This window comes from Oncorhynchus mykiss, chromosome 25, assembly GCF_013265735.2.
Source record: "Oncorhynchus mykiss isolate Arlee chromosome 25, USDA_OmykA_1.1, whole genome shotgun sequence".
Taxonomy (NCBI): domain Eukaryota; kingdom Metazoa; phylum Chordata; class Actinopteri; order Salmoniformes; family Salmonidae; genus Oncorhynchus; species Oncorhynchus mykiss.
The window spans coordinates 18560249-18582714 of NC_048589.1; the positions used below are offsets into that span (position 1 = coordinate 18560249).

Genomic DNA, 22466 nt, shown 5'->3' on the forward strand with positions numbered 1-22466 from the left:
AATACTTTGTTATATACCCTTTGTTGGCAATGACAGAGGTCAAACGTTTTCTGTAAGTCTTCACAAGGTTTTCACACACTGTTGCTGGTATTTTGGCCCATTCCTCCATGCAGATCTCCTCTAGAGCAGTGATGTTTAGGGGCTGTTGCTGGGCAACACAGACTTTCAACTCCCTCCAAAGATTTTCTATGGGGTTGAGATCTGGAGACTGGCTAGGCCACTCCAGGACCTTGAAATGCTTCTTACGAAGCCACTCCTTCGTTGCCCGGGCGGTGTGTTTGGGATCATTGTCATGCTGAAAGACCCAGCCACATTTCATCTTCAATGCCCTTGCTGATGGAAGGAGATTTTCACTCAAAATCTCACGATACATGGCCCCATTCATTCTTTCCTTTACACGGATCAGTCGTCCTGGTCCCTTTGCAGAAAAACAGCCCCAAAGCATGATGTTTCCACCCCCATGCTTCACAGTAGGTATGGTGTTCTTTGGATGCAACTCAGCCTTCTTTGTCCTCCAAACACGACGAGTTGAGTTTTTACCAAAAAGTTATATTTTGGTTTCATCTGACCATATGACATTCTCCCAATCTTCTTCTGGATCATCCAAATGCTCTCTAACAAACTTCAGACGGGCCTGGACATGTACTGACTTAAGCAGGGGGGACACGTCTGGCACTGCAGGACTTGAGTCCCTGGCGGCGTAGTGTGTTACTGATGGTAGGCTTTGTTACTTTGGTCCCAGCTCTCTGCAGGTCATTCACTAGGTCCCTCCGTGTGGTTCTGGGATTTTTGCTCACTGTTCTTGTGATCATTTTGAACCCACGGGGTGAGATCTTGCGTGGAGCACCAGATCGAGGGAAATTATCAGTGGTCTTGTATGTCTTCCATTTCCTAATAATTGCTCCCACAGTTGATTTCTTCAAACAAAGCTGCTTACCTATTGCAGATTCAGTCTTCCCAGCCTGGTGCAGGTCTACAATTTTGTTTCTGGTGTCCTTTGACATCTCTTTGGTCTTGGCCATAGTGGAGTTTGGAGTGTGACTGTTTGAGGTTGTGGACAGGTGTCTTTTATACTGATAACAAATTCAAACAGGTGCCATTAATACAGGTAATGAGTGGAGGACAGAGGAGCCTCTTAAAGAAGAAGTTACAGGTCTGTGAGAGCCAGAAATCTTGCTTGTTTGTAGGTGACCAAATACTTATTTTCCACCATAATTTACAAATAAATTCATAAAAAATCCTACAATGTGATTTCTGGACTTTTTTTCTGATTTTGTCTGTCATATTTGAGGTGTACCTATGATGAAAATTACAGGCCTCTCTCATCTTTTTAAGTGGGAGAACTTGCACAATTGGTGGCTGACTAAATACTTTTTTGCCCCACTGTATATACCCTGATTGCTTGCAAGGAATGCAAGAGAAGTGACACAATTTCCCTAGTTATAAGAAATTAATGTTCGCAGGCAATGTTAACTAAATATGTAGGTTTAAAAATATATACTTGTGTCACGCCCTGGCCATATAGGCTTTTTATTCTCTATTTTGGTTAGGCCAGGGTGTGACTAGGGTGGGCATTCTATGTCATTTTTTCTATGTTTTGTATTTCTATGTCTTGGCCTGTTATGGTTCTCAATCAGGGACAGCTGTCTATCGTTGTCTCTGATTGACAACCATACTTAGGTACCCTTTTCCCCCACCTGTTTTGTGGGAGGTTCATTTTGACTTTGTTCAGGGCACATAGCCCAAAGCGTCACGGTTTTGTTCTTTGTTTTGTTGGCGTCATTTGTAAAGCTTACCATGCTGCACCTTGGTCCAGTCCTTCAGCCAGCCGTGACAACTTGTGTATCGATTTTAAAGAAAGGCATTGATGTTTATGGTTCGGTACATTGGTGCAACGACAGTGCTTTTTTCGCAAATGCGCTTGTTAAATCATCACCCATTTGTCAGGCTTTGATTCAATGGGAAATTAACAGGCACCGCATCGATTATTTGCAATGCAGGACACGCTAGATAAACTAGTAATATCATCAACCATGTGTAGTTAACTAGTGACTATGTTAAGATTGATTTGTTTTTTTATAGGATACGTTTAATGCTAGGTCGCACCTTACCTTGGCTTCTTGCTGCCCTCGCGTAACAGGTAGTCAGCCTGCCACGCAGGCTCCTCGGAGTGCAATGTAAGGCAGGCGGTTAGAGCGTTGGAAGGTTGCAAAAACTAATCCCAGAGCTGACAAGGTAAAAATCTGTCATTCTGCCCCTGAACAAGGCAGTTAACACACCATTCCTAGGCCGTCATTGAAAATAAGAATGTGTTCTTAACTGACTTGCCTAGTTAAATAAAGGTTTAAAAAAAATAATTGGGGTGGGCAAATCGGTGTCCAAAAATACCAATTACCGATTGCTATGACAACTTGAAATCGGCCCTGATTAATCGGTCGACCTCTATACAGTACATTGTCTAAGTATTCCTCACCGCAGAGCCTGCAGAGTTCCGTATGTAGGCCTGCAGAGTTCCTGTTACAACCCTAGTCAGTGTGGTGAGGTGTTACCCTCTGAAGTACTGACCTCTTTTCAAACTACAAATCAAACGCTCACATCTCTGATGCCTCTCGGGAAAATTTCTGTTGAATCTCTGAACAGTTCCCCCTGATACTTTGCATATTCAAATGGTATAGTTTCCTCTGACTGTCATTCTACCAGCATTGAATGAGACTATGGTAGTGAATATATTGGCTAGTCCACAAAGTCTGAACAGTGCACTAGTTCAGTAGTGAAGTAACTCTCAGGAGGAGATTTAATAAAATAAAGTTTTAAACAGTGAGTTTGATAGTAGGACCTGATTTCCTCTAATTCTGCTGTGATTGAGGCATGGTAAAATCCACCTGGTCCATAACACCTTGTTCCCTCAGCCCTCTGCTGTAGCCTTGTGTGCTAGGCTTCTAGGTACAAAGAAAATGTGAGAAAATGACATCTGGCGAAGTGAAAGTACAGTGCCTTGCGAAAGTATTCGGCCCCCTTGAACTTTGCGACCTTTTGCCACATTTCAGGCTTCAAACATAAAGATATAAAACTGTATTTTTTTGTGAAGAATCAACAACAAGTGGGACACAATCATGAAGTGGAACGACATTTATTGGATATTTCAAACTTTTTTAACAAATCAAAAACTGAAAAATTGGGCGTGCAAAATTATTCAGCCCCCTTAAGTTAATACTTTGTAGCGCCACCTTTTGCTGCGATTACAGCTGTAAGTCGCTTGGGGTATGTCTCTATCAGTTTTGCACATCGAGAGACTGACATTTTTTCCCATTCCTCCTTGCAAAACAGCTCGAGCTCAGTGAGGTTGGATGGAGAGCATTTGTGAACAGCAGTTTTCAGTTCTTTCCACAGATTCTCGATTGGATTCAGGTCTGGACTTTGACTTGGCCATTCTAACACCTGGATATGTTTATTTTTGAACCATTCCATTGTAGATTTTGCTTTATGTTTTGGATCATAGTCTTGTTGGAAGACAAATCTCCGTCCCAGTCTCAGGTCTTTTGCAGACTCCATCAGGTTTTCTTCCAGAATGGTCCTGTATTTGGCTCCATCCATCTTCCCATCAATTTTAACCATCTTCCCTGTCCCTGCTGAAGAAAAGCAGGCCCAAACCATGATGCTGCCACCACCATGTTTGACAGTGGGGATGGTGTCTTCAGGGTGATGAGCTGTGTTGCTTTTACGCCAAACATAACGTTTTGCATTGTTGCCAAAAAGTTCAATTTTGGTTTCATCTGACCAGAGCACCTTCTTCCACATGTTTGGTGTGTCTCCCAGGTGGCTTGTGGCAAACTTTAAACAACACTTTTTATGGATATCTTTAAGAAATGGCTTTCTTCTTGCCACTCTTCCATAAAGGCCAGATTTGTGCAATATACAACTGATTGTTGTCCTATGGACAGAGTCTCCCACCTCAGCTGTAGATCTCTGCAGTTCATCCAGAGTGATCATGGGCCTCTTGGCTGCATCTCTGATCAGTCTTCTCCTTGTATGAGCTGAAAGTTTAGAGGGACGGCCAGGTCTTGGTAGATTTGCAGTGGTCTGATACTCCTTCCATTTCAATATTATCGCTTGCACAGTGCTCCTTGGGATGTTTAAAGCTTGGGAAATCTTTTTGTATCCAAATCCGGCTTTAAACTTCTTCACAACAGTATCTCAGACCTGCCTGGTGTGTTCCTTGTTCTTCATGATGCTCTCTGCGCTTTTAACGGACCTCTGAGACTATCACAGTGCAGGTGCATTTATACGGAGACTTGATTACACACAGGTGGATTGTATTTATCATCATTAGTCATTTAGGTCAACATTGGATCATTCAGAGATCCTCACTGAACTTCTGGAGAGAGTTTGCTGCACTGAAAGTAAAGGGGCTGAATAATTTTGCACGCCCAATTTTTCAGTTTTTGATTTGTTAAAAAAGTTTGAAATATCCAATAAATGTCGTTCCACTTCATGATTGTGTCCCACTTGTTGTTGATTCTTCACAAAAAAATACATGTTTATATCTTTATGTTTGAAGCCTGAAATGTGGCAAAAGGTCGCAAAGTTCAAGGGGGCCGAATACTTTCGCAAGGCACTGTACCTGTGATTTGATCATGGAGGAGGTGATTAAGAAACTTGTCACCAGTTTATCACATCAAGCCTCAGTCTGTCACCTCAGTCTTGACTGTGCAGTGTCAGTATTCACAGAACGGGTACAAAGTGATTTAGTCTGCAGCATGTTCAGGGAGATTTGGGATGTGCTTCACTGTTACTGTACAGAAATATCAAGTAATTTCAGTACATAGGGCTACAGTGACTATAGCAAATCAGGGTGGTGGAGGCTGGAGTGGTGTAAAGCTTGGACTCTGGAGCAGTGGAAACGCATTCTCTGTAGTGATGAATCACGCTTCACCATCTGGCAGTCCAACGGTCGAGTATGGGTTTGGAGGATGCCAGGAGAACACTGCCTGCCCCAATGCATAGTGCTAACTCTAAAGTTTGGTGTACGAGGAATAATGGTCTGGGGCAGTTTTTCATGGGTCGGGCTAAGCGCCTTAGTTCCAGTGAAGGGAAATTATAACGCTACAGCATACAATGACATTCAAGATGATTCTGTGTTTCCAACTTTGGGGAAGGCCCTTTCCTGTTTCAGCATGACATTGCCCCGGGGCACAAGAGGCCCATACAGAAATGGTAGTTTGAGATCGGTGTGGAAGAACTTGACTGGCCTGCACAGTGCCCTGACCTCAACCCAATCAAACACTTTTGTGAAGAATTGTAAAGCCGACTGCGAGCCAGGGCTCATCGCCCAACATCAGTGCCTGACCTCACTAATTCTCTTGTGGCTGAATGGAAGCAAGTCCCCACAGCAATGGTGCGTCATCTAATGGAAAACCTTCTCAGAAGAGTGGAGGCTGTCATAGAGGGAATATGAGATGTTCGATGAGCAGGTGTCCACATACTTTTGATCATGTATACTGATGATTCATGACTTATGTTGTTTATATAGTGCTCTATTTAGGAATGACCTTATCAAAAATGCAGGTGACATTGTACTGCGTATATGCAAGTCAGATCAGTCAGTGTAAATTGAATCGTCCCAAGCTGACTCTTTCCCTCCCAGCCATTGTAGGCAGCTACCTCACACCCTGTGTTGGTCAGGTGAGATGGGAGGTCAGTGAGTGTGTGGGCCTTACCTAGCACGTGTGATACATAATTCTGCTCTGAGACAGGGTTGAGAGACGAGGTAGACAGAGAGGGGTGTGGGGTTGCCAGACACGAGGACAAGACAGAGCCAGGGCCAGCCAGAGCTGTGATAGGAGTGGAGAGGGAACCGCTCTGATTGACGAGGGCCGCCTGACGGCAAAATACAGTATGACACAAATCAATGGTGGTCTCGTCTGGCCCAAATCACAGCTCCCCCAGTCTCAGTGTGGAGACTGGAGAGTGACTGCATATACAATGGTGGCCTCGTATGGCCCAAATCACAGCTCCCCCCAGTCTCAGTGTGGAGGCTGGAGAGTGATTGCATATACAATGGTGGCCTCGTATGGCCCAAATCACAGCTCCCCCAGTCTAAGTGTGGAGACTGGAAAGTGATTGCATATACAATGGTAGCCACTGGCCAAGTGTTGATATGACATGCAGGCTGTTTACATCAATTTAATTGATAACAAAGGAAAATAATGTTTTAAATGTATCTTTTTCTTCATGTTTGTATGATCTGATTCCGATTTCTGGTAGTAATTCACACCATAGTGCAGGGGTATAGTGAGTTGCAGCAGCATATCAAATCTAATGTTATTTGTCACATGCACTGAATACAACAGGTGTAGACTTGACCATGAAATGCTTACTTACGAGCCCTTTCCCAGAGTTGAAAAGTAAGAAAATTTGCACACAGAAATAGAAGAAATAGTGTATATATATAATAACAATAAGGCTATATACTGAACAAAAATATAAAGGCAACATGTAAAGCTGACATAAAATATCCCAGAAAATGTTCCATACGCACAAAAAGGGTAGTTCTCTCAAATTTTGTGCACAAATTTGTTTACATCTCTGTTAATGAGCATTTCTCCTTCGCCAATATAATCCATCCACCTGACAGTGGCATATCAAGAAGCTGATTTCAATAACATGATCATTACACAGGTGCACCTTTTGTATTTATTTAACCTTTATTTAACTAAGTCAAGTCAGTTAAGAACAAATTCTTATTTACAATGGCGGCCTACCGGGGAACAGTGGGTTCACTACCTTGTTCAGGGGCAGAATGACAGATTTTTAACTAGGCAGCTCAGGGATTTGATCCATTAACCTATCAGTTACTGTCCCTATCAGTTAATGCTCTAACCACAAGGCTACCTGCCACGCCACCTTGTGCTGGGGACAACAAAAGGCCACTCTAAAATGTGCTGTTTTGTCACACAACACAATGCCACAGAGGTCTCAAATTTTGAGGGATTATGCAATCTGCATGCTGACTGCAGGAATGTCCACCAGAGCTGTTGCCAGAGAATTTAATGTTAATTTCTCTACCATAAACCAGGAGACGTTTTAGCAAATTTGGCAGTATGTCCAACCGGCCTCACAACCGCAGACCATGTGTAACCACGCCAGCCCAGGACCTCTACATCTGGCTTCTTCACCTACGGGATCGTCTGAGACCAGCCACCTGGACAGCTGATGAAACAGAAATACTCTTTGGTCTGTGATAAAGCCCTTATGTGGGTAAAACTGATTGGCTGGGCCTGGCTCTCCAGTGGGTGATCCTGGATCCCAAGGGGGTGATTTTTTAAAAAATTAACTGATTTCCTTATATGAACTGTAACTCTAAAATATTGGAAATTGTTGCATTTATATTTTTGTTCAGTACAAGGAATACCGGTACAGAGTCAATGTGCAGGGGTACGAGAGTGTTGATGTGATTGAGGTAATGTACATGAAGGTAGGGTTAAAAGTGTGTGTGTGTGTGTGTGTGTGTGTGTGTGTGTGTGTGTGTGTGTGTGTGTGTGTGTGTGTGTGTGTGTGTGTGTGTGTGTGTGTGTGTGTGTGTGTGTGTGTGTGTGTGTGTGTGTGGGTATATTCCAGTCAGTGCACATAGAGCCAGTGCAAGTGCAAAACATTTTGTTTTAAAGGGTCTATACAAATAGTCCGGGTAGCCATTTGATTAACTGTTCAGCAGTCTTATGGCTTGGGGGTAGAAGCTGTTCAGGAGCCTTTTGATCAGACTTGGTGCTCTTATACCGCTTGCCTGCGTTAGCAGAGAGAACAGTCTATGACTTTGGTGGCTGGAGTCTTTGACAATTTTTAGGGCCTTCCTTTGACACCGCCTGGTATAAAAGTCCTGGATGGCAGTGAGCTCGGCCTCAGTGATGTACTTGGCTGTACGCACTACCCTGTGTGGCGCGTTGTTGTCAGATGCCAAGCAGTTTCCATACCAAGCGGTAATGCAGCCAGTCAAAATTCTTTCAATGGTGAAGTTGTAGAACTTTTTGAGGATTTGAGGGCCCATGCTAAATCTTTTCAGCTTCCTGATTGGCGAAGAGTCATTGTCGTACCCTCTTCACGTCTATGTTGGTGTGTTTGGACCATGATAGGTCCATAATCATGTGGACACAGAGGAAATTGAAGCTCTCAACCCGCTCCACTACAACCCTGTCGATGGGAATAGGGATGTTGTCGGCCCTCCGTTTCCTGTAGTCTACGATCAGCTCCTTTGTCTTACTGACGTTGAAGGAGAGGTTGTGGTCCTGGCACCACACTGCCAGGTCACTGACATCCTCCCTATATGCCGTCTCGTGGTCGGTAATCATGCCTACAGTAACACCGTTGGGTCGTCGGCAAACTTAATGATGGTGTTGAAGTCGTGCACAGCCACGCAATCGTGGGTGAACAAACAGGGAGTACAGGAGGGGATTAAGCACACACCTCTGAGGATCAGCATGGAGGATGTGTTGTTGCGTAACCTCACCACCTGGGGCCAGCCCATCAGGAAGTACAGGATCCAGTTGCAGAGGGAGGTGTTTACTTTGTGTCCTTAGCTTATTGATGAGCTTCGAGGGCACTATGGTGTTGAACGGTGAGCTGTAGTCAATGAACAGTATCCTGAAGTAGGTGTTCCTTTCGTCCAGGTGGAAAAGGGCAGTGTGGAGTGCAATAGAGATTGTGTCATCTGTTGGGGTGGTATGGGAATTGGAGTGGGTCCTGGGTGTCTGGGATGATGGTGTTGATGTCAGCCATGACCAGACTGGGTCAGGTAAAGGTTACCTCAGCATCCGCTGTACTATTTTGTATGCTGTAGTTGAATTGGCCATTATATGTCCAAAACCAATATTTTCTGCTATAATTATTGTCCTCAAGGCTTAAACATATCATGAAAGGGGAAAGAGTGCATAGGAAAAGGTATTGTAGGCAGTAGCGCCATAACATGCATGGATTGATAATTTCCTCACTGGCAGCTATTACAATGTGAACATAGACAACTTGAAAACATGTCTGAAGTGTTTTTTAAGACCTCGGGGCCTGTCACATTGCCTTTTACACTGATGTTCAGACACACAGCGACACAGGGATGAATGCTGCTGCACCGCTCGGCTCTGGACTGCTACCACGGCTGCACAGTTAGCAACAACATCAGCCATTCTGCCTGCCTGTTACGCTGGGGATAGAATAATATCAATTTCACAGTTTACGCTGCCGGCGAGTCTTGTAAATGTAATCACAACATTTTCAGAACGAGGGCATTTGATTATATTTATTTTCAGATTGCGGGCTCTGTCAGTAAGCTGTATACTTTAGCATAATGACACGATACAGTCTGAACATTCAACAGTGATGTGGTTAGGGTCGCTGCAGTATTACTGTAGTACAAATGGAACTTGCTTACAGCTTTAATGACTCGCATCCTTTTAACATTGTAATTTATTTCTAGAGCGATTCCCATTTGTTATGTGTATAGAACTAGTGTAAAACAGGCGTGAATAATCGTCCTGTTAATCATTCATAAACTGCTCAGTAATTCTCTAACAGAGATGTTCATTAACCAAATGCCGAGGGATGTTTATATGCTCTTATGCTGATATTGATTATGTTGTATAACATTCATACAATTATAATATACAGTCCGAAATAACCCAAAATAGTTTTCCAACAAGAAAATATTGATATTGCTATACTAGATATAGTGGATATTTGCAGTTTTCCTGCATATAGCTGTAATAACTATATTGATGACTAGAATGTGGTGATTCTGGTGAAAATACATTATTAGCTGTTATTAGTACCTGTACTGACTCCAAATCGGTCTATGAATAAAACCAAATGATATATTTATTCAGTAAAATGCATGCTACAGTGGGGCAAAAAAGTATTTAGTCAATTGTGCAAGCTCTCCCACTTAAAAAGATGAGAGAGGCCTGTAATTTTCATCATAGGCACACTTCAATTATGACAGACAAAATGAGGGAAAAAAATCCAGAAAATCACATTGTAGGATTTTTAATGAATTTATTTGCAAATTACACGGATCAGTCTCTTGTCTCATGAGCAAATCCAGCCCAAAGCAAAACACAGCTAGATGCTTGATGATGCTCCTTAGCATACATTTCGACATTTAGCTAGATCATTATTTCCTTTTAAACCTGAACTCTCCAATCAATTACTTCAGCCTCATTTGTGCTATATAAACAGTGTAAATAGCCCAAAGGATGTTCGGCAGGCTTAAAGGAATCCCGGACGGATACTTTCTGTTTGATCACATTGGCAGAAGACTTCCCAATGAACAGCCAGAAACAGAGAGCCTACATAGGAGAACATATGTCAGTCATCCATTTTAACTCCTCAGGGTAGGTAGTCCTTTTCTTCAGCATTTGTGTCATCCTGTTCTCCTGTTCTGCATGGTGTGTCACCATGACCTCATTGAAAAGCAATAGACTAGAAATCTTACCTCACCAGTTTACCATGATAAAGTTGAAGGTGAAATAAAGGTGAAAAAAATTATTTCCCTGATATTTTAAGGTACCTATTTTGCTGTTGGAATATTGGGTAATTGAGAATATATGGTGGAGCCTGAATCTTCAACCAGTAGGACATGAACTGTAATGTTCGACAATTAAGTACAATGTGCATGACCTTCCCTATCTACCTGTCCAGTGTCTGGGGAGTTGAATCTCCCGTTTCCATAAAGGTCATAACTACACACTAGATTCAAAGAGAAGTGAAGAATCTCCCCGTGTTAACAGGTGGTTGGTGGGCTCCTGTTGAGGGTAGTGGTGGTTTTCCTCTCTCTCCTCCTCTCACTCTGAAAATGTTGTCTTGACAGGATGATGAAGTGGTGCTCCAGTGTGTCGCCTGCATCCACAAGGAGAATCGCAAGTTCTGCCTGACAGCAGAGGGGCTCGGCAATCGACTGTGCTACCTTGAACCCACGTCAGAGGCAAAGGTAGGCACAGAGAGACTACATACTGTGAAGAGGAATAGGCCTGTGACATTATTCATTGTTTGTTTCTCTCAAACTGAAAGCTTATGCAAAGAAAATTAGACAGCATTTCAGAGTGGCTCTAGCTCCAAGATATAATCCAGGATTTCCTACCGGAAACAAACATTTTGAATGTGGTATCATCACCAGAGTGGCTGATTCTCATACAGTTGAGTGTAGATAATACGCTTCTGAAACAGGGTGTATTTGAGGGGTCTTCTCAGGTGTTCTCCATAGTGTCCATTGAGTGGGATGAGAGAATCCCAGGGCTCAGCAAAGCTGCATGGGAAGCACATATTCACGTTACCAGGGTCTTTACGTTACCAGGGTCTTTACATGACCAGGGTCTTTACGTTACCAGGGTCTTTACATGACCAGGGTCTTTACGTTACCAGGGTCTTTACGTTACCAGGGTCTTTACATTACCAGGGTCTTTACGTTACCAGGGTCTTTACGTTACCAGGGTCTTTACATTACCAGGGTCTTTACGTTACCAGGGTCTTTACGTTACCAGGGTCTTTACGTTACCAGGGTCTACACACGTAACCACACGTAACCAGTCACTACTCATAAACCAGGGACAGACTGAGAGCAACATGGAAACAGCTTACTGTACCACATCATAAAGCTGCCTGATATGGACAAAAATCCATATAGCAATACATTGCCTGAATTGATGTGATAAACGATAAACCATTGTTTTTTTGTAATAATTTAAGCAACCCTACTACTAGTTTGATGGTTGAAGCCATCAATTGTCCCATTTACAAACCCATATTAGCAAACTTATTTAATTTCAAACTTTACATTTCTCTAGTATAGGCCCATTATTGTAATGAACGATATCAGCAAAATGCCTGTGATAAGTTATTGGTATAACTATTGGTATAATTGTCAGTCTAGATTCTACGTGTATAATTTTTTTCCTGATTGTACTTCTCAGCAGGCCTCCAGTTTAATGATAATGCTCAATTTGGAGAAGTTACACCATGCTGTTTTGCTTGACTAGTTTATAAACAAACTGTGGTTGTTTGCTATAATTGCTCAAAGCTGTAATGCAGCCTGGTACTTTGTCAGTGTGGTTTGTGCCACTAAGTGCAAAATTACTGCAAGTTATATAATGATGGATTGAGTGAAGCTTCATTTGTTTTAAACAAAATCCACATTTTTCACATCAAAGGATCTAGGTACAGTGCCTTGCAAAAGTTTTTCCTATTTTGTTGCATGTAATTTAAATGTGTTTTTTATTTGGATTTCAAGTAATAGACAGACATACACAAAATAGTCCAAATTGGTGAAGTGAAATTAAGAAAATGACTTGTTTCATATTTCACTTATAATCACAACTCCAGTGGGTCAGAAGTTTACATACAGTAAGGTGACTGTGCCTTTAAATGGCTTGGAAAATTCCATCATGGCTTTAGAAACTTCTGATAGGCTAATTGACATCATTTGGGACAATTGTAGGTGTGCCTGTGGATGTATTTCAAGGCCTACCTTCAAACTCAGTGCCTCTTTGACTGACATCAATGGAAAATCAAAAGAAATCAGCCAAGACCTCAGAAAAAAATATTGTAGACCTCCACAAGTCTGGTTCATCCTTGGGAGCAATTTACAAATGCCTGAATGTACCACGTTCATCTGTACAGACAATAGTACGCAAGTATAAACACCATGGGACCACGCAGCCATCATACCGCTCAGGAAGGAGACCCGTTCTGTCTCCTAGAGATGACCGTACTTTGGTGCGAAAAGTGTAAATCAATCCCAGAGCAACAGCAAAGGACCTTGTGAAGATGCTGGAGGAAACAGGTACAAACGTATCTATATCCACAGTAAAACGAGTCCTATATTGACATAATCTGAAAGGCCGCTCAGCAAGGAGAAGCCACTGCTCCAAAACCGCCATACAAAAGCCAGACTACGGTTTGCAACTGCACATGGGGACAAAGATCGTACTTTTGGAGAAATGTCCTCTGGTCTGATGAAAGAAAAATAGAACTGTTTGGCCATAATGACCATTGTTATGTTTGGATGATAAAAGGGGAGGCTTGCAAGCCAAATAACACCATCCCAACCGTGAAGCACGGGGGTGGCAGCATCATGTTGTGAGGGTGGCAGCATCATGTTGAGGGGGTGCTTTGCAGCAGGAGGGACTGGTGCACTTCACAAAATAGATGGCATCCTGAGGAAGGAAAATTATGTGGCTATATTGAAGCAACATCTCAAGACATCAGTCAGGAAGTTAAAGCTTGGTCGCAAATGGGTCTTCCAAATGGACAATGACCCCAAGCACACTTCCAAAGTTGTGGCAAAATGGCTTAAGGACAACAAAGTCAAGGTATTGGAGTGGCCATCACAAAGCCCTGACCTCAAACCTATGGAAAATGTGCGGGCAGAACTGAAAAGGCGTGTGCGAGCAAGGAGGCCTATAAACCTGACTTAGTTACACCAGCTCTGTCAGCAGAAATGGACCAAAATTCACCCAACTTATTGTGGGAAGCTTGTGGAAGGCTACCCGAAACGTTTGACCCAAGTTAAACAATTTAAAGGCAATGCTACCAAATACTATTTGAAAGTATGTAAATGTCTGACCCACTGGGAATGTGATGAAATAAATAAAAGCTGAAATAAATAATTCTCTACTATTATTCTGACATTTCACATTCTTAAAATAAAGTGGTGATCCGAACTGACCTAAGACTGGGAATTTTTACTAGGATTAAATGTCAGGAATTGTGAAAAACTGAGTTTAAATGTATTTGGATAAGGTGTATGTAAACTTCCGACTTCAACTGTACTTGGAAAAAGAACACTGCTGTATAGGTCTATGAAAGCATTGCAGCATGGCACATCAAAGAAGCCACTTTGCAGCGCTGCAGATATCCAAGTGGCAATATTACACAGTGAAGCCAGTGGTCGTCTCCCTCATCAGCACTTCCCCAGTCCCATCCCTCTTTTACTGTAACATGGCATGATTGTTTTCCCATAGTAGAGCCTGTTGACAGTACAGGCTAATTGGATATTTCCTCATGGATTGTTATTTTAGTCATAAACATTTAACATGGTCTCTGGTTAATTTCAGTGAGGCCGGAAAGTCAGACACAGAACGTAAGACAGAGAGAGAGCGTTTTGGGGTGATGGTGATTTATGAATGCGCTGCACAGCTACAGTATTCCCCCTCTTTACCCTTACCCCACAGCACTCACCTAGGGATTGAAGGAGAGGCAGTTGGGAAGGTCCGGATGCTTCCATCCAAGAATGGATGGTAATTACACTAGACAGGTGTGATGGATGATCTCACTGTCTGCCACTTTGTCTTCATTGCCTGGTGTTACAGTTTGTATGAAACACCATCATCCCCCAGGGATAAGAGATGAGGAAGGGGGGAAAATGATGCAACTACCACTACAACCACAACCCAAGATCAGAATGATCAGATTGACTTGGATGCCCCCCTCCCTAGTGATGAAACAAATCGACTTGTGTGGCGTAGGGACACAGACACAGTTTTTTTATGGGAGGTGAGGTGTGAATGGAAGAGGTAGGGTTTCAGGTGCTTTCGGAAGATGGGCAGGGACTTCAGGGGGAAGCTGGTTCCACCATTGGGGTGCCAGGACTTCAGGGGGAAGCTGGTTCCACCATTGAGGTGTCAGGACTTCAGGGGGAAGCTGGTTCCACCATTGTAGTGCCAGGACAGAGAACATCTTGGACTGGGCTGGGAGGGTCAAGGGACCAGAGGTGGCTGAGATATCTGCGAGGCATGCAGAGTAGTTGAGTAGTTGAGTTTCATTCGAATAGCAATGATAGGAGACCATGTGAGGATATGACAGAGCCGAGTAACTTGGTGTATAGAGAGAAACGATCCCTGGGGGACACCATGCTGCAGACACAGTGGATAGATCTGGAAGAATGAGAACAGAGGAGAGAAAGTCAGCTTTGGTGGAGAGCCTTCATGACACAGTAGCGGCCAGTCTCGGTTGAGTGACCCAACTTGAACTGGTTAGGGTCAAGAAGATCGTTCTGAGAGAAATAGCAGGCAAGTTGGTCAGAGACCACACTCTCAAGTGTAAAAAAATAAAATAAAGATAGTTTTTGATGTCAGATGAGTCAAGTGTTGGTTTCTTGAGGAGGTTTCTCAGGCCATTTTGAAGTCAGAGGGGACACAGCCTGTGGTCAGGGATGAGTTGATGAGGGAAGTGAGGAATGTGAAAGGTCTCCAGAGATGGTCTAGAGGAGGGGATGGGGTCGAGTGGGCAGGTTTTCTGGCGGCCAGACCTCACTAGTCGCAGGATTTGATCTGGAGAGAAAGGGGAGAAAGAGCTCAAGGCGTTGGGTAGTTTTGTGTGAGTGTATGTCGTCAACCTTCTTTTCAACGTGGTTGACAAAGTCGTCAGCAGAGAGGGAGGAGGGAGAGGGTGGAGGATTAAGGAAGAAGAAGGATGAAAAGAGTTTCCTAGGGTTAGAGGTAGAAGTTTGAAATTTAGATTAATAGGAAGTGGATTTTACAGCAGATACAGAAGAGAAGGTAGAGAAGGAGTGAAAGGATGATGGGTCTTGCGGAAATGTATTTTTCCTCCATTTTCGCTTAGATGCCTGCAGCCCTGTTCTGTAAGCTCGCAATGAGTCACTCATTGAAAGGGGACAGTGCGAGTCATAGGATGCGGAAAAGGGAGGAGAGTAGGGCTGCAGAATCAGAAGACAGGAGGGAGAAGCATTTAACAGAAGAGAGAGATGATACGAAAGAAGAGTAGAGAGTAGTGGGAGAGAGAGCGAAGATTTTACCATCACATGACTATCTGGGTAGGGGCTGAGTGACTAGGGTTGGAGGAAAAGGAGACCGAAAAGGAAACAAAGTAGTGATCAGAGACTTGGAGGATTGTCGTGAGATTAGTAGGCAAACAGCCTCTAATAAAGATGAGGTCAAAAGAGGCAAGGAGTGGAAAGAGGGAGTTGGAAAGACATGAATCGAGGGCAGACGTCCGGAGGTTGAAGTTGCCAAGTACGAAGAGCGGTGAACCATCGTCGTGAAATTAGGAAGGTGTCAAGGCACCTGCTGGGCGATAGATGAAAACAATGTTAAGCTTGAGTGGACCAGTGACAGCATGAGAGAGGGAGAAAATCTCCAGTTAAGAGAAGTTAGTAGCCTTGTGCCACCACCGCAACTACCAGATGCTCTTGGACTATGAGAGAAAAAGTAGTCAGATGAAGAGAGATCAGCTGGAGTAGCAGTGTTCTCTGGGGTGATCCATGTCTTCATCGGGGCCAAAAAGTCAAGGGAGATGAACTCTGCATTCTTGACCGCAGATCGTCAGTTCCAAACACTGCCAGAGACCCATAATTCCACATGGGTTGTGCACATAGGGTACACTAAATTAGAAGGGTTGCAGCCAAGGGGTGGGGAGTGTCTGTAAAGCCTACAGGGAGAAACACCAACAGGTATAGAAAACACACATAGTTGCCAAAGCTACTAAAGAACAGAAATTAGATCATCATAAAATAACTAGGTAAGATACTGAAGTGAGAGCATGGTATGGAGCCACTGACACAACCACCGTTTACAGCTGCCGTGGAGAAACCAGGGGAGACTGAAGTACTAACACTAATACTGATTGCTTTGCAGAGGTGAAACCACTCCCTCTCCGATACAGCCACTGTTAACCAAAACAAGTCACAAATTGCCATGCCCCCTAATCCTAGTTGATGTGTCAACAACTATCTGCAAGTTATGAGCAAGCTGGCCCCATCCCTCCGCTTTTTACCAAAACAGTAGTGGGGAGTTAACTTTGTTATTGTTTCAACTGCTAATTGACACTTTAAACTGTGACATCAATCAGCCAATGAATAAGCAGTTGATTGTGATTTATGGCTAGCTGCTCTTCCCTGTTAGCTATCCCATGGTAGGACCACCAGAGAGATGAAGCCCCCCATCTCTAAATCAACAATACACGTCTGTACTGTAAAGTCAATGTTTAATAAATGAGATGGTCAATCAACATTTAGATGAGATGATGATTCAGCCAACTACTCTAATGCACAGGATGTGCTCTGCCATTATGCCCGGGGTGTGCAAACTATGGCCTATTCAATCCGGCCCAAGGGAGGTGTGAGTAATAAAAAACTCCAGGCCAGTCCTGAAGGTCTGTATTTTCAAATAACTGCCCAATTTCTGGCCCTCAAATTGATTTTCACAACAAGTCAGTCCCCCAAAAAATCTGTGTAGCCAAAAAGTTTTCCCACCCATGCATTATAGTGAACACGAAGGAGGTATATTGATAGGTCATCTCTTTGGGGCAATCAAAGTGAAAGAGGTGTGTAACCCTTTAGACCTCCTCCCCAGAGAAGATGGGAAGCCCAGTCTAGTTGCTCCCCTCCCACAGCATGGGCCATAAACAAGAGAGCAGTGTGTAGACAAGCTGCTGTAAAGCTGTCTTCATGATATGCCCTCTCTGATTGAGGACACACAGGCCTACGCCCCCAGAGCCCCAACATCCTTCTCATTACCAGACCGCTCCACTCTGCTGTCAGAGGTCGCCTGTTATTCACCTGGGGAAACCAGGGTGTGGAGGTAGGGTTGGAGCAGATTCCTCCCTGCTACTCCGTATTGTGTTTCCCCAACAGCATGCCAAGAAAGAGTGGATCAGGAGAGGTATTTCTAGAAAACAGCTTGCTTAGAGGGCTCTGGGTTGGGTGCTGATCAAATGGAAGTTTTTATAGTGTTTGTGCTTTTGTCGTTGTAAATCGTGTGTGTGTGTGTGTTTTTACTATAAAATTGTGGTTATCTCAAAATTGACTGCATAATAATAGGTCATTAAAGTGAAATCGGGGGACATTACTTTAAGCCATTTTGACATACAGTATCTTTGGCATTTCTGAAGCTGATGCTGGAGGCTGCCCTGAGAGAGACACTTGGCTTCCGGTACAGGACAATATTTGTCGGGGCAAATGGTCGCGCCGGGGGGGATGGAAAATAATTATAATAATTTGTACACTGCCAATTGACCACAACTAGACCCACAAATAGATTTGTATTTGAAAATTACTAGAATTTCATACCTTGATTACATTGAGACACAATCACAATCACCCCCCCCCACCATGATGATGATTTATTTATTTATTCACTAAACACTTTGGGGGGCCAAAAATAATCACTCGCCTGTTGCCGACCCCTGCGTTACTACACGAGTCACTACAAATCATGACATTTCTGTTTTGCTGGCGTAAATCCACTGTCCTGCCGCCGGTGGTCAAGCTCTCTGGATCCATACTCCACCATGATTTAAATGTGCATAATTAAAATGCCTAGAGAACAGATAGCTGCATCGATACAGCTCTAGATTTTTTTCACATATTGACTTTGTTTTACCTGAGTGTAGCAAGCAGGTAGGCTCACAGCAGAGCAGAAATAAGTTGTCTGATGTTCCAATTTAAAGTTAGATTTACCTCTAACAAGGTGAACTAGTTTAGCCAAGTTTTACATCTTGCTACCTAAAAAGGAGGACAGTGTGTTTTTGGTGTGCTTCATTTATCTTGTAGCGGTACAGGTCACCAAGTATCTCTCTCTCTGCCTCATTCTGTCAGACTGCTGCCCTGTCCTGCATGCAGAAGGGATGGGTGCTGCAGTCCCTCTCTCTGTCCCACTGTGCTCTGTCTCACATATTCATATACTCTCTGTGAGTGTGAGCTCTAGTTTGACCAAGATCCACATACACCGCTGCTATAAGTACTGGCTGTAATCAGGGTTGGGGTCACATCCAGTCAATTCAGAAAGTAAACCACATTCCAATTCCACATTTTCCTAATTTAAAAGCATTGAAGATAATTGGAATTTGAATGTCAGTGTAACTCCTCAATTGACTGGAATTGAAATGGAATTGACCCCAACCCTGGCAGTAATCATTTGGAATTTGGCCCTTGATCAGTGGATGTTTTTTTTTAAAAATCAGTAGCTAAAGCTCCCCTTGGTCAAATTAGTCATGTATAAACTTTACCTTTCATTTTAAATGAAAACTTTAGTTGAAAAGTTGCATCACGTAGAGCAACCTGGGTTGACCGGACTCCATAATGTTTTTAGGAGCAGCATAGAGACAAATGACTGTAAGCTTTTCCCCTATCAAATAAGATTGATTTGAGGTTTTCAACGACATCTGTGTTATTGCATTCCTCTCACTCTGCAGTGCTAAAGGAATGTGGAACAGTCATCCCAAATTGGTTTTCAAGTGCAATCAATCTCTGGTGTTTGTGATTGATGGTTGTTATGATTATCAGTCATGGATGTTATGGACAAATATGCTGAGTGAACAACACACTCAGTCAGTCTGTGACTAAACAATCTGAGGACCGGGCTTCTCTAGTGACCAATATGAAGCCTTATTCTGGGTTTACATTTCATATTTGAGCCTTTTCAACACAGTTTGAAATACTCACTTGTAATTGCATATTGTCTACTGTAGGTATTCCCAAACAGGGGTACGTGCAATGCCGTCGGGGGTAAGCCAAATAAAAATGTGATTCACATTGAAAAAAATAAAATACCTTTTTTTTTCTCTTCACATTTTCAAACAGTCCATTTATATTTTCCAACGGGGTTATACATTTGGGTGAGGTTTTTTTCTCACCTGAGTAGCCTTGTTTCACTGCCAAAAACATATGATGAGAACTACATTGATTTGGGGTTCACTTATATTGGGAGTTGTGCTTTTCCTCAGCCACAGTGTGTTAAATGTGCAAAAGTACTATCTCACAACTCGATGAAACCTTCACTCTTGTGCAAACATTTATAAACAAAGCATGCCAATTTGAAAAATAAGCCACAGGAGTTTTTTGAGTGAGAATTTGGACGACTTTCGAGTAGTAAGGGGTATGAAAGCAACAGATACCATTAATAAGAAGGGGCTAGAAGCGTCTTATATGGTGAGCTACCTAGTGGCTAGGACAGGCAAGCCCCATACTATATGCGTTGCAGCTGGATGAGTCAACAGACGAGGCCTGGCACAGCTCCTGGTATATGTCCGTTACGTTTATGAGGGGTCAATTAAGGAAGACATCCTCTTCTGGAAACCAGGACAACAGGGGAGGATATATTTTAAGTACTGGACAGCTTTGTGACATCAGATGGACTTTGATGGTCAAGATGTGTTGCTATCTGTACTTATGGTGCAAAAGCCATGACAGGGAGACATAATGGAGTGGTAATGCGCGTGCAAGCAGTTGCTCTTTTGACGCCACTTGGGTGCACTGTTGCATCCACCGAGAGGCTAAGGGAATGCTGCTAAGGGAATGCCTGACAGCTTGAAAGACATGGACCCTACAGTGAAAATGGTTAACTTTGTTAAAGCAAGGTCCCTGAACTCTTGTGTATATTCTGCACTATGCAATGATATGGGCAGCGACCATGTAACACTTTTACAACATACAGAAGTGCGCTGGTTATCAAAGGGCAAAGTATTGACACATTTTTTTTAAAATTGAAAGACAAGCTTAAAGTTTTCTTTACTGACCATAATTTTCACTTGTCTGACCGTTTGCATGATGACGAATTTCTCACATGACTGGCCTATCTGGGTGATGTTTTTCATCGCCTGAATGATCTGAATCTAGGATTATAGGGACTCTCCGAAACTATATTCAATGTGCGGGTAAAATTGAGGCTATGTTTAAGAAGTTGGAGCTCTTTTCTGTCTGCATTAACAAGGACAACACACAGGTCTTTCCATCATTGTATGATTGTTTTGTGTGCAAATGAACTCAAGCTTACTGACAATGTCAAATGTGATATAGCGAAGCACCTGAGTGAGTTGGGTGGGAAATTACACAGGTACTTCCCCTGACACAGATGACACGAACAACTGGATTCGTTATCCCTTTCATGCCCTGCCTCCAGTCCACTTACTGATATCTGAACAAGAGAGCCTCATCGAAATTGCAACAAGCGGTTCTGTGAAAATGTAATTTAATCAGAAGCCGCTGCCAGATTTCTGGATTGGGCTGCGCTCAGAGTATCCTGCCTTGGCAAGTTAAGACTGTTAAGACACTGATGCCCTTTGCAATCACTTACCTATGTGAGAGTGGATTCTCGGCCTTCACTAGCATGAACACTACACTGCTCAAAAAAAGAAAGGGAACACTTAAACAACACAATGTAACTCCAAGTCAATCACACTTCTGTGAAATCAAACTGTCCACTTAGGGGGCCTCCCGGGTGGCGCAGTGGTTAAGGGCGCTGTTCTGCAGCGCCAGCTGTGCCATCAGAGTCCCTGGGTTCGCGCCCAGGCTCTGTCGTAACCGGCCGCGACCGGGAGGTCCGTGGGGCGACGCACAATTGGCCTAGCGTCGCCCGGGTTAGGGAGGGCTTGGTCGATAGGGGTGTCCTTGTCTAATCGCGCACCAGTGACTCCTGTGGCGGGCTGGGCGCAGTGTGCACAGTGTTTCCTCCGGCGCATTGGTGCGGCTGGATGCGTGCTTCTTAAGAAGCAGTGCGGCTTGGTTGTGTATCGGAGGACGCATGACTTTCAACCTTCGTCTCTCCCGAGCCCGTACGGGAGTTGTAGCGATGAGACAAGATAGTAGCTACTACAACAATTGGATACCACGAAATTGGGGAGAAAAAGGGGTAAAAAAAAGGGGTAAAATTCAACAACAAAAAAAATATATATATATGTCCACACTTGACAATTGACAATAAATTGCACATGCTGTTGTGCAAATGGATTAGACAACGGGTGGAAATTTTAGGCAATTAGCAGTGGTTTTGGTCACTTTTGAATGCTGGCGGTGCTTTCACTCTAGTGGTAGCATGAGACGGAGTCTACAACCCACGCAAGTGGCTCAGGTAGTGCAGCTCATCCAGGATGGCACATCAATGCGATGGCAAGAAGGTTTGCTGTGTGTCAGCGTAGTGTCCAGAGCATGGAGGCGCTACCAGGAGACAGGCCAGTACATCAGGAGACGTGGAGGAGTCCGTAAGAGGGCAACAACCCAGCAGCCGGACCGCTACCTCCGCCTTTGTGCAAGGAGGAGCAGGAGGAGCACTGCCAGAGCCCTGCAAAATGACCTCCAGCAGGCCACAAATGTGCATGTGTCTGCTCAAACGGTCAGAAACAGACTCCGTGAGGGTGGTATGAGAGCCCGACGTCCACAGGTGGGGGTTGTGCTTACAGCCCAACACCGTGCAGGACGTTTGGCATTTGCCAGAGAACACCAAGATTGGCAAATTCACCACTGGCGCCCTGTGCTCTTCACAGATGAAAGCAGGTTCACACTGAGCACATGTGACAGACGAGTCTGGAGACGCCGTGGAGAACGTTCTGCTGCCTGCAACATCCTCCAGCATGACCGGTTTGGCGGTGGGTCAGTCATGGTGTGGGGTGGCATTTCTTTGGGGGGCCGCACAGCCCTCCATCTGCTCGCCAGAGGTAGCCTGACTGCCATTAGGTACCGAGATGAGATCCTCAGACCC

At 43.8% G+C, this 22466-nt stretch overlaps 1 protein-coding gene across 1 annotated transcript in view; it reads left to right on the forward strand.

Annotated features, from left to right (window-relative positions):
• The window catches only part of LOC110505504 (ryanodine receptor 3), a 163015-nt gene that overhangs the window by 22165 nt on the left and 118384 nt on the right, over positions 1–22466 (forward strand). The window contains exon 2 of the mRNA XM_036962270.1: positions 10850–10969. Coding sequence (XP_036818165.1) covers positions 10850–10969 — 120 coding nt within the window. The remainder of the gene's footprint in view (positions 1–10849; positions 10970–22466) is intronic.